This window comes from Calonectris borealis, chromosome 3, assembly GCF_964195595.1.
Source record: "Calonectris borealis chromosome 3, bCalBor7.hap1.2, whole genome shotgun sequence".
Classification (NCBI taxonomy): domain Eukaryota; kingdom Metazoa; phylum Chordata; class Aves; order Procellariiformes; family Procellariidae; genus Calonectris; species Calonectris borealis.
This window is the reverse complement of record NC_134314.1, coordinates 22,785,252-22,797,855: the sequence shown is the minus strand read 5'-3', so window position 1 is coordinate 22,797,855 and position 12,604 is coordinate 22,785,252. Positions and strand designations below refer to the sequence as shown.

General features: G+C 40.0%; 1 protein-coding gene across 16 annotated transcripts in view; it reads right to left on the bottom strand.

Moving 5' to 3' along the window:
- FBXO25 (F-box protein 25) overlaps positions 1 to 11,419 on the bottom strand; it is a 37,515-nt gene extending 26,096 nt beyond the window's left edge. For 2 of the 16 annotated variants that reach the window (XM_075145165.1, XM_075145169.1), the window contains exons 1-3: positions 11,242 to 11,343; positions 6,725 to 6,886; positions 5,718 to 5,766 (exon numbers count right to left, since the gene is read on the bottom strand). In XM_075145165.1, the coding sequence (XP_075001266.1) occupies positions 5,718 to 5,766; positions 6,725 to 6,743 (68 nt within the window). In that variant the 5' untranslated portion in view covers positions 6,744 to 6,886; positions 11,242 to 11,343. Of the gene's footprint in view, positions 1 to 5,717; positions 5,767 to 6,724; positions 6,887 to 6,980; positions 7,012 to 10,124; positions 10,916 to 11,241 lie in introns of those variants that run through there. The other 14 variants (XM_075145157.1, XM_075145171.1, XM_075145164.1 and 11 more) reach the window with 12 other exon arrangements.
- Positions 11,420 to 12,604: the final 1,185 nt, after the last annotated feature.

The window sequence follows — 12,604 nt, the reverse complement described above, 5'->3', positions numbered from 1 at the left end:
TTAAATACACAAAAGCATCTTGTGAGTCATTACTGACATTTAGGAAGGACTACTGATGACACCATACTAACTGGACAGCTGGCTGTCTGCAAAGCTATAGTGTATAAAAATTCATTATTTGAAATGGATCAAGCCTTGAAAAACTGTGCGCACAGGTAAAAGTCAGTGCAGAACTACTGCACACCCTCATATAGGCAGAAAGACAGCAAAGACAGCATCTCTCTTACTACTGTCAACTTTGGGGCAAAGAAAGTCTTTCTTTTAATAAATGCCTGAATCACAACACTGTACATAATTTAGGTGTCACAGTAGTGTTTTACCAATGATTTATACAGCATCAAGAACCACGTGGTCTACCCTCCTCTCTCCCAGAGAGAATCAACTATACCTATGTCACTTCTGACAGTTAACTATGCAACCTAACACTGAGGACTATACTGAATAATTTTTTATATATATATAGTGTATATGTAGATAGTGTGAGCGTGTATATATAAAGAAACTATTAAAAAAGTTTTGTTGGATAAACTAACCTTTCTAAAATTCATATACATCTAAAAACTGCCTGTGCTACATGAAGTCTGCACAGTTTCATAAAGTTTTGCTTTCTATTTTTGCAGATAATTATAAGGAACAGCAATACAGGTAAGAATGGGTATTCATTCTTCTAGCACAGAGAAGGTAAATGCTTCATATGAAGGCCACAGTCTTGCACAGATAAGCAGAATAACTAAGGATACGTGGTAGTGACACTTAACTGTAGGACTATTTTATTTCCCCATTATTATTCTTTGACAAGAAAGTTGTATACAAAACCCTTCCCATTCATTACTATTTTTTAATCTGAATTTGCCAGATGAATCTATCAATGTCAGTTTGAACTTCAAATTGCACCAGCAACAGCTGAACATTGTAAAACTGAAGGACACCAGTTTATTCAAAAACAACCTCTACTTGGGCATTAAGTTGCAAAAATCAAATTTTATTAGTTTATTGCTACTAGTTTATCCAGGTAAAATTTTCAGGCTTGAACCACCTGTTAAGGAGAATGAATAAATAACACTGTAGAAAAGCTTTGGATTTCTAATTGCTCTAATCAGTAAATGCTAGCTCAGCTTAAAGATACACAAGTTGAAAAGACTCAGAAAGTTGTTTTCATCTTGGGTTTAAATCCTGAAAAAAAGCTAACATACCTCTGCATTCAGATAGAGCTCAATCCAAGGTGAGGACCTTAGTTCATGTCTTACCATTTTTAAAGCAGAGGATAAAGATTCAACAACTTCAATATTCTATGCAACATTGCCAGATATCGTATCTGGTCAAACAGCAAAAGAGTTTGGAGAAAAGGAACTGGCAACTGACAAAAGCAGAACATCAACACTGACAAGTTACTTTGATTATGCAACATTCCAATCCACCAGGTTTTTATCCAAAGCTATCATAAAGGAAATCTCTTTTTAAGGTCACTAAAATCATTAATTTAATTATGTTTTAGCATATTGACTGCATCGCCACAACACGTGAGAAGTTATTGCAGAATCAGGAAAGTTACTACAGAATCAGAAATAGAGCCCAAAGCTCCCAGACCTAGCATTATCATCCTAACAACAGACACAAGACTAGAGAGATATGGCCTGATACTCTGCAATATAATTCAGGCAGAACAGAAATACGCCCATTCCCATTGACCCTGTGCAATGGGGAGAGGAGGCGAGGCAACATTCCTGAAGGCCAGCTTTAGAAGAGGAAGGTTAATCTGGCAGGATTCCTTCTTTTGTTCCTGGAGAGGAAGTGTCCCTAGAAGGCAATTTAGACCAGTAAGGTATCTGAAGTGATTTAAAGCTCATCCCTGCCTCCCAATAATATACACTTCCTCAAGCATCAGATAAACAAGCAAGGCAGCTTACGGACAGTCAATTAATACAAGGAATTGTGAAGATGAAGAGGGCTATTTCAAACACCTTTGTCTGACATTCAAATTCACCTGTGACATTCCTGGAATCCTTCGTGTCATTTTAGAGAAAAGACGAATTTGACTGTTATCTCTGCGGATCTTCTCGTATGAGGCTTTATTTCCTCATGTTCTGCCCCACTTCATGTGGATAGTCTTTCCCTACTTATCTGTAACCATCACCATTCTTCCTGACAAACTTCAAGTCTCTTACCAAGAATGAAAGCAAGGATCGCACAGACATCAGAAGAATGGGACAGAAATACAGGCACTTTCCCAGCGACTGTTAGCCTTCCTTCCAGAAATCTGGAAAGCTGGTTGATGAGTAACAAAGCTGCTCTAGCATTTCCAAAAGCAACCCTGCCCCGCCCCCAAACACCAAGCTAAGATACAAGAAACCGAATCAAGTGCTGCACGTGCCATATGGTGTAACAGAAGCCTTAATTTAATGTTTTTACCATAATACTGCACATGACATCTCAGTGCACCTGGAAGGATTTAAATACATCCATAATACTGCGAATTTACAGCTATTCTTACTTTGTCTTGATGATGCACTTCTTTGTAAAAAATTATTCTAAATTACCTGAGTAATTCCAAAGTACCTGGTGTCCTTAGAACTACAATACCCTACCATAAAGCATGCAAGAATTTCAGCTTTTTCAAAAAAGTAATTTCATTACAGTATTTAAATAACCTCTTGGGTATGACACTTAAAATGCTAGAAAACTTGACAGTTATCCAAACTCCAACTATTCTTCCTCATCCCCTTGCTTCTTTTCTCATGGAGGAAGAAATGCCTTCAAGTCATGCAATTACCTGCAGAGACACACTAAGTGTTTTAGAAGAGACTCAAAGCCATTTACAGCTTAACCATGCATGGAAAATCCTGAGGTAAGTGCCTGCACCAAGTAACGTTACAATATATTTGCCAAATGCCAGAATTAAATAAGACTAGATTCAAATCCAAGGACTGCTATCCAGTGCCAAAAACACTTTTGTGAACACCGTATCTCACTTCCAGAATTAGACAAGAGACACCGCAGACTCAAATGACTGCTCTGCAGCCCAAGTAGTTCATATGAGCCTAACACACAAAAAAAAGGAGTATCACCATCATGAAAATCTTATTAGATTAGTCTGACTCTTTCTTTTACCTCAAAAGGAAAGCACAAGACAGCTTTACTCCTAAGCTGCAGGCTATTGAGAGGTATTTACATACAATTCTGTAAGGCAGTGCTGTTCTCTCCCCCTCACCAACCTTCAATGACACAGTACCATGGCACTGGAAATATATATGTGCTAGAATTTATAGGTACAAATTGCAGGTAGTCATGGCCAGCATTCAGCCCAAGAACTTGAATGAGCACTGCCTCAACCACATTTCCAGCCACTGTATACTTTGTGTATAAGGCACTTTTCGCTTATATAATAATATTAATTATCCAAATAAGTAAGAGCTACAGAACTGAGGGTCTCATTTTTTCCATCTCAGTTTCTGTAAATGGAACTAATTTAAAGTGCAACTATCCAAACATTATTCCAAATAATTTAAATTGTTCCTGCACAAGTGATTATGTTTGTTCAAGGATGGTTATCATTAGGTCCACTATTTTTGGCTAATTCATCAACTGGATTCACCAAGGCATTGGATGACTAATTGAATAAGGTAAGAAGTTCTATTTTAATAAAAACTTATTATTCAATTTATGTAAGTTATTTACATGTCTTGAAAGTTTATTTCTGAATCTGTTTGTGAGTAGATCTTTTTAATTTCTGAAGGGAAAATATTTGTAATTGATAAAAGACAAAGTTTGGCAAGTAACTCGATCCATACTTTCTCTCACAGAAGAGAATATAAGTAATAGTAAACAGGGTTTCAGTCAACTACATAGCTTGAATTTATTTCTTTATAAAGGAAAACTGCCCTAACTGCTCCCTGGAATACAATACTCAAGTACCTTTAGCATAGATTTCTACAGAATATTCTGGTGAAAAAGATTATTTTATTTAATGAGTGAAAATAAATAAAACCCTGTTAGGACAGCCAGACTGGCATACACCATCATCCCTATTCATAGGGCCGTTTAAAAAGAGACAAATAAGTACTTATGTATTGTTTACTATATGCTTCTTCAATAAAGAAGCAAGCATTTTATCAAGCCTTAACCTTACTCAGTGCTACATCACGTTAACAGATATCCTAAGCTGAGCTATCTGTTCAATAAACACAGATAATTGTTGCCAAATAGCTTAAGATGGTACAGAGAACCAGCCAGCAAGACTCAATACACTGCTGTACTTCAGTACGAAGCCCTGCACATGGGACAGAAGAATCCCATTCTCAAGTATATGCTGGGTACAGACTAGATAGGAAGCAGTTTTGCAGAAAAGGAGCCAGGGAGCTTATGGGTAACAAGCCGAATACAGCTCAGCAATGTGCCCTTGTGTTGTAAAAAGCCAACTGCACCCTGGTCTGAGTTAACAAAAATATATCTTGCAGACTGAAAGAAGTAATCATCCCCCTTTATTTGGCATGAGAAACTGCATCTGGAGCACTGTGTCTAGTTTGGGGCTCCCCAATACCATGAAAACATTGGCATACTGGAACAAGTCCAGTGGGGAGTCACCGAGGTGATTAGGTACTGGAACACATGATGCATGAGGGCAAGAGAACTGAGCTTGTTCAGTGTTAAAAGATGGTGGTGGAGGGAAATCTTATTACTGTCGGAGTCCAGAGAGGAATCTCCATTCTTAGAAATGCACAAAGCTCAACTGGGCAAGGCCCTCTACAACCTGACCTCAGTTGACGCTGCTTTGAGTATGTGTTTGGACCAGATGACCCCCAGAGGTACTTTCCACCCTAAATTGTTCTATAATATTGTGCAAATAGACATTAATTGCTGTTTAGCAGCAAAGGTTAACTCATATATCCAAAGTTCAGGTTGTAGTGAAACTACTCCCAAGTAGTGCTACTTTACCAAGAAGTACCAACTTGAATTCTGTAGTCTAAGTTTGGACAATATACATTTGTAACTGAATAGACAGAAGCACAATTTAAAAAAAAAAAAAAGTACAGCTACAGAATATGGTGTGGTTTGGCTTTGCTAAGTAGGAGGTGTGCAAGATGAAGATGGGGAACCGGGGAAATCGCTACAGATGAGGGCATCTGCTGCAGACTAGGTTGGTCCCCAAGTTTAGGATTCTGACAAATTGGCAAGCTAGCCTGAGAAACCCAAATCATGAAACACCTCAGATTTAACAAAAACTTTTTTTTCCTAGAGCATTTCATGGCCAGTCCCTTCAAATTAATATACCTATTTCAGTCCTGAGCTTTAATACTCTCATATCTTTCCAAAACCAGTTGATTTAAATCTGCTTCTAGCAAGACGACTCCAGAGGAGTTCAATACTAAGTTCTTTCAAGACTAAGGAAAAAAAAAATCTAGCATTTTTGCTTGAAGAAGCAATAAAAATACCTCACCTTGCTCTCTGGAGAAAAGATAAATATATCTCAACATATAATTAGGATCAAAAGAGCAAAAGTCTTAATGATATTCACAAAAAAAAAATGACCATTTATATCATACTTGCCAAACAATATTCATTAAAGCAACCTACAAAATATAATTATTTAATAACTGTGCAAATAGCTATCAAAATTAGATTTCCTTTCATTTGCAAACTATATTATTAAAGATATATGAAAGAGGGCAGAAAAGATTTTTTCAAAGGTAGTTAAGACAACTTTTATGTTGGAGGCTTACTGAACACTCTTCCAGACAAGCATAGTCTTTTGTATCCACAGTGGCCAGACTGTGTGGAAAAAGAAGACCAAATAATATCACTGACAGATGAACACAAAAAGCAAAAAGGCATGAAGAAAACAGTAGGTCAAGATAAGCTTAATAATAATTCTTCACTGCTTGGTAACTCTCTTGAGGTTTATTTCACAAATTTAGAAAACACAGGTGTATGAGTACAGCAAGTCCTAGCTTGCCAGTAAATTCCCTCTAAATCAGATCAGTTACTGTATCATTTACTGGACTAACAAGAAAACACTGAATGTTCCCTGTTCTCATTATGAACATATTACGCTGGAATTTATGACCGAGAATGCTATCCCTGAGAATTACTTCTTGGTGGAGAAACCAAGTAGAAATTTGTTTGGACAAAGCTATTTATATCACACCAGCCTGTGGGCATCTGCCACGAGTATTACTCTATTTAACTAGTATCTTTCTCACCTGTTCTACAGGAGCACATACAGTCATGTATTGTGTTAGAGAATTACCATAAAACTACCATTAATTGTTTATTTGGAGCAAAGGCATTATATGACTGCCATAAACAGTCCTAATCCAACACCCAATCAGCAGAAAGTCTTCATTCACTTCCAGGTAACGTTTCAATACACCTCTTGAACTCGCAATTTTTTAAGTATCACTTTTATCTTTAAATAGTACTTGACAGTTTTTTTTGTTTGGTTGGTTTTTTTAAGTTTTTTTTTTTATTTTATTTTTAAAGACATACAACATAAGATGGAATCTGTCTGCCTAAAATAAGCAACTCACGAAGCAGTAACAAAAGACTCCATAGAGGTCTCCTGTCTGCCTAACTGAACAAAACACATGGTTGCATTTGTATACTTCTATCATATGCAAGTGATATCATCTACCACAAACACTTGCAGTCTGAATGGAAATTAAGTCAATCTTTGCTTTCCCACCTGCTATTAACTGATGCAGAATCACTTTTTTTTTTTTAAACTTACACAGTGTGACTGATATCATTCAGCTGATTATTCCCATCCTCAAGTGCAGAACTGAAGGGTTCACATCGTTTCCATCCATCTTCTGTTTTAACCCATCTCCATCCAGGGGATCTCCAGTCTTGGCCCAAAAATGGCATGGTTTCTCTATAAGCAGCAAGGAGACTGTTTGTGTATTACTTAATTAATAATAAAAGTTGCAAAACTTCTTTTCATTATTTCAGTTTTCTCTTTAACCTTAAAAAAATATAATGATTACCTTGAGGAAAGGAAGTTCTCTGTAGAGCATCCTTTTAAGAAACAGATTCAATGGTTTCTTAAGTACATTTTTGATTCTGTAACCTCATTTTTCTTGTCTTTCAGCATTTATTAGATCAAGGTAGGCTTCCTACTTCTTTAGAGAACAAGGAAAAGAATCATGGTAGTCCAGGAAAGGGATGATACCAACATGAGCAAAACTATATCCTGTATAATCTGCTCCACCATGATCAAACAGGCTACTGATTTTGCGACCTGACTAATAAATGGTTGTTAGAGAGTTTGACAGGCCACAAAATCAATGTTGCGCCTTTTATTTTTTCTAACGCTTATAAATACTGAGTTTGCGCTACACTGTGTAGTGATGTTTCAGTAAAGGAATTTTCATTTTCCCAAATATTTTTTCAGTTGTTGAGGGTCACCTCCCATGCTAGGCTATTACCTGGATACCAGGACAAATGGAGACCGCAACATAAAGTCAATTGTGAAATGTCTCCTGAAATTCCTACAAACAGATGCAAGGCATCACAGGTATATCATTCAAACAGTGTTCTGTTACCCTTTTTCAAAAGGAAGATTCACTTCTGACACATTAAGTAAGAATTTGAACAAAGTTTTCTACACTTTGAAGACTCTGACCTTGCTAGCTTTTGCCCTCTTCTTCCCATTCATCATGCATACATGTTGCTCCTTATTTTAACTAGATTTCACATGCAAGCTATGCAGGGAAAATAGCACCATCATATTTGAAACATATGTTAATATATAACACCAACAGCTTTGTTCCTAACAAGTATGCATTTTCTAATATTTTTTCAACTTCAAAAAATATTAGGCCACATCAGTCAAACATCACTATGAATTTATTTATCTATTTGCACTCTTGACCAGCATCTGCCCAATACACTAGTTAGAACAGGAGAAGGCACAGATGCATAAAAAGCTTGAAGAAATACAAGTTGAGTGAGACAGTATTTTTTTTTATTAAAAAACCACACACTACACAAAACGAAGTGCATTGTCTAGCCCTCAGCATCGACTAAAGTCCCCTTCCTACTCATAATTCAGCCTCCCTCTGCATCTAACCAGAATCTTTTGGCATCTTTTCCAAAATTTAACACATCCAGCCACCACAAACTCTATTCATGCTTATCTGCTTTTCCAACCTTTTTACTGCTTCCTAGGAGCAATATGAACTGTAACATACTTTTTTCCCAAGTTGTTTAGAACTCCTCATTTTGACTGAAATTAAGGCCTCTTGTCTTTACCATACAACTGTTTAAATAGTTGGTGCTCATGAGTGCATTTCACAATAACATAGGTTAAAGTATTTGTACTCCTGCCAAGATAAGCAGAATTTACCTGAAAATTTGTTAAATCACTGAAAGAGACTCAGAAAACAGCAGACAGCAAGTCAAAAACATCATCTTGGACAAACATTAACATATCTATAGGTACAGAGCTCACAATCTATTCCAGGTCAGCAGCTCTGATATAGAAATAAAACACTATTGTAGGTGCATGTCATTACTCAAAAATTGAAATGTAGAGAGAATTCAGAGCCACAGAGATCATTATAGGCTGAATGGGATAACTTGAAAAAAGGATTTTAAATATTTCAAGAATACTTATATTGGGAAAAGGAAGTGAGACCACATACTTGCAGCAAGGTGGGAACGTGTACTGTTAGAAGTTAACAGGATAAGTTACAAAAAAATGAGGATAAATTAAAAAAAAAAAAACTTCCTGAAAACAATACAAGAAAACATGGAGTATTTTGTTCAAGTGGATGGAAGTAGCTGAAGTCCAAAGCTAATCATATTTTATAAATAGGATGCTTAGTATGTTTTATAAATTCTTAAACTTCGGAAAAAAACCGTGTGGTTTCACGGTATCAGGTCACCAGTGTAAGTGCTGTGTATAACTTCCTCCTAGGGAGCTGTACAGGCGTTTAAAAAGACATGCTTCAATAGCTACATGCTTTGAACTAGACTACTTTCCAGATCTTTACAACTGGAGAAGTGATGGTCTTTCATTACAAGATTTCAACACAGAATAAATGTTCTGTCAAAAAAGTTACATTAATTGTTTTCAAAATAATAACAATGGTATCAGGAAGTGCGCGCGCACACACACACCGAACACTACTAACGTCTGCTCCAGAAATCCTGGAAAACCATACTTAAGACAAAAAGCTCATAGAGACATGAATGATTTCTGTATATGTATGATATATTCAGCACATTATCTTTCTAAAAGAAAAAAAAAGCTACTAGAAAAATCACAGATTACTTTAACTTCTTTAAAATTAGTTACATATTTGTGGAAGATTACAAGAAGTCAGTAATTCTGTGAGGTTTGTACATGTTGACCTAATTTTTTTTCCAAAGAAACAGATATTCTTAGTCTAAGACATAATTTCACTATTGCATCAGCTAAGAGTGCATCCATCACTAGCAATTCCACAAAATGACCTGTACTCATGCTCAGAAGTTCTAGCTCATGGAGTCAGAAATGCAAAAGTATTTTTTTAGTAACAGTGCATATGCAACTAGAAAAAAAAAATTCCCATTGCTTCTCAATTCCTGTAGGATTTAATTGTCGTTCAGAAGTAAGTGACCAAATTTTAAGAAGCTGCAGTGTATCATAAACATCTCTCTTATGCATCTCTCTCATATGAGAAATGACTGCCTGGACAGGTAAGAAAATGCGTGCTTTTTCTCTGCCTCCACTCAGACTTTGCTTCCCAGTACAGCATTGCACTAAAGCATCCCTCTGGCTCCTGACCAGAGCTTCCTTTCAAGAGTTCCAGCATACTTTATGTAGTATACCTTCAGTAATAGCAAGCAGCAAACTTTCAACAAACTTTCAACGAAAGATGAGCTCCCTAGACTTGGATTTTGGGGAAAATGCAGTGGGACAGGGTTCTTTAAAGCAAAAAAGGACTGGGAAAGGAATGTGGTCATTAGCTAACAACAAGGGTTTAAGACAAGATGTTGATCACATTTAACTTCTTTCCTAAAAACAAATAAGAACAAGAGTTCTTCACTTTGCATCATACACCTTTTCCTCAGGAGAGGGGGAAAAAGGACTGAGGAAACAAGAACCACCAGAAAGAAGCACAGAAGAGGAGGGCTGTGTTTACCAGCTTAGTACAGTTTGAGATTACAGTAACTGCTCCAGCCATCCTTGCACTTGCAAGGGAGTTCTGCTTTCCATGAGGTAGATAACTCGCCACATGACCAAAAATGGCTGCAAAGCCATTCAGAAGTGCAGCAAGTCATCCTATCACCCTGCCACTGTACTGGAGATCTCTTCTGTCTATATATTCCTATACTTAAGAACATGTCATTAAGACCCAAACCATTCTTGTTATTCAGGAGCAAGACTGTTGCCAACATGAGGGGAACAGGCAAGGTTCTCCTGTTTCCTAACAATCCAACAGCACACCCATCTCTTCCTTCAGCATGCTAACAAAATCTCTTCAGCAGCTCAACTTTCAATGGAAACTGCTCCTTTACACTCTTGCTACCAGCAGATGACTTCTAGGCTACCTTCTTCTAGGAGTTAGCCCAGTCAACCTCTGTGACTCAGAGGTCCAAGTCTGCTTACAGACTTCATCCCGCCCCATGTTTTTCATATCAAATGACTGTCTCAAATCAAGCCTCAAACTTCCGCAAGACCATGATTCATCAACTCCTCAGCTATGCTCTTGCCCACTCCTATTCTGATTGTTATTTCCCCATACAACAATTTTAGTGCATCCAGGCCATGCAGTTCTCAGTTCCCAACAGGCACAAATGCTCCTCCTCTCCAACTGAACTGCCTACCCTAAGCTTCTTCCCTCCAGCCTGCTGCTCTCCCAGTCCTCGCTTCTCCCAATTCTCCCATACTCGTGCAGCCTATTGATGTCCCAACAGCCCACCCCTCCAGGCAGGCCCCAGACACCTCTCCGCAGCCCCCTCCATGCTGCCCCTCACTCCTAGCCCCACACCCTTCCCCAGCCCCATGTGCCCATCCTGACCCTAACACCTTATCCCAAACTGCTCCAGCTCCACACGCCCCTAAGGCCCAGCACCGAACCCCTCAAGCCATGCCTGCCCATTCTGCCCACACTCAGCCCCAAGCCCCCGGGCCTCACATACACAATCCCAACGCCCCTCCCCGCTTCATTTGCGCACCCGGCGCCTCATCGCCCCGGTCCCAGCCGCAGCCCCACCGCTACCGCCACCCTCACAGCCGGGCCCCCGGCTCCCCCTTACCTCACGACGGCGGCGGCAGCGCCGCTCCCCGCAGCGCGCGACAAGTCCCACAGCCCCTCGCGCGCTCGGCCCGGGCCGTGGGGCTATTGACGGAAGTAACATGGGGCTGCGCTGCCCACGCCCCCCGCCCCGCTGATTGGCCGTCAGCCGCGGCGCTTGTTGCTACCCGGCAGCGCCCTTCTCCATTGGCGGAAGGGGGCGGTGGGCGTCACCGGCAGGCGCGGGCCAGGCGCGTCACGTGAGGGGGGGAGCGAGGCGCACGTGTCAATGTTTTGGTCGGCTGTGGGGCGGGGCGTGTGGCGCGAGCTGGGCTGAGCTGCGTAACGGCCGCCCGCGCGGCGGCGGGGGGGTGTGTCGCCCTGCGCTCCCCGTGCCGGTGCGCGGGCCTGGCGCTGACTGGCTTTTCCTAACGGAAGCGCGGAAGTGCGATCGCAGCCTGCCAGTGTCGTCGTGTGGCCGGCCAGGGAGTGTTTTAGCGTCGGTGGGGCCCTCGGGGAGGAGCGGATTGTGCGGCCTGCCCGACCTTCGCTCCAGTTTTTAAAGCCGCTGGCTGGTTCCAGCTGGACTCGAAGCAGGGGTCGTTGTCTCGGAGATACTCGAGTTCCCGTAGGTTGTATGAAAATAGGCGGCTGGAGGGATACCCCAATTCAGGGCTGCCTTGGGGAGAGCAGGAGGAGTTCAGGTGCCTGGGAGCGGCTGATGAGCGTGGGTCAGTCAATACCTTGGCCAGCTGCAGTCCTTGTGCTCATCCTCCCCAGACAGGGCACGTTTTCTTTTGGTGGCTTGGAGGTGTTATATGAGGGTTGGAGCTACACTAGGCTCATTTTTGTAAAAGAGGAATTTGGGGAAAATGGGAAACAAGTCTGTAGGAAACTAAGCTTAGGGAGCTCCTTGTTTCTTAAAGCTTTAAGTCATGAATATATGATTGTATGAACATTCCAGCTTTCACTTATATAGGGGAAAATCACCTATTTTTGAATGTGGAGAAAGATATAAAAAGAGAAAGTCGAGCTAAAAATTGAAATTGTGTTTTAAAACGTTTAAATCAGTCTTAAATATTTTGTGCTGTAGAACAAGGGCTGACCTTTAATTATTTGAATGCTTGCGATTGATAATACTGCAGTTACTGCAACTTGTCCCTACCTGGAAGCATTCCCTACTTGTTTTGCAGCTCTTTCCCATATGAAACTGGAGGTTATGATCTTATAAAATAAACTCAGTGCTATAAGAACACAGAATTCAGCGTAGGCTCAGACGTCTTAGAACAGCTTCTTTTCTGTCTTTGGGCTTGAAAGAGTTGCATGAGTAGTTCTTCTTGATCTGGGATTGATTGAATGTGTTCTCAGTAATTTCTTTCAGTAAT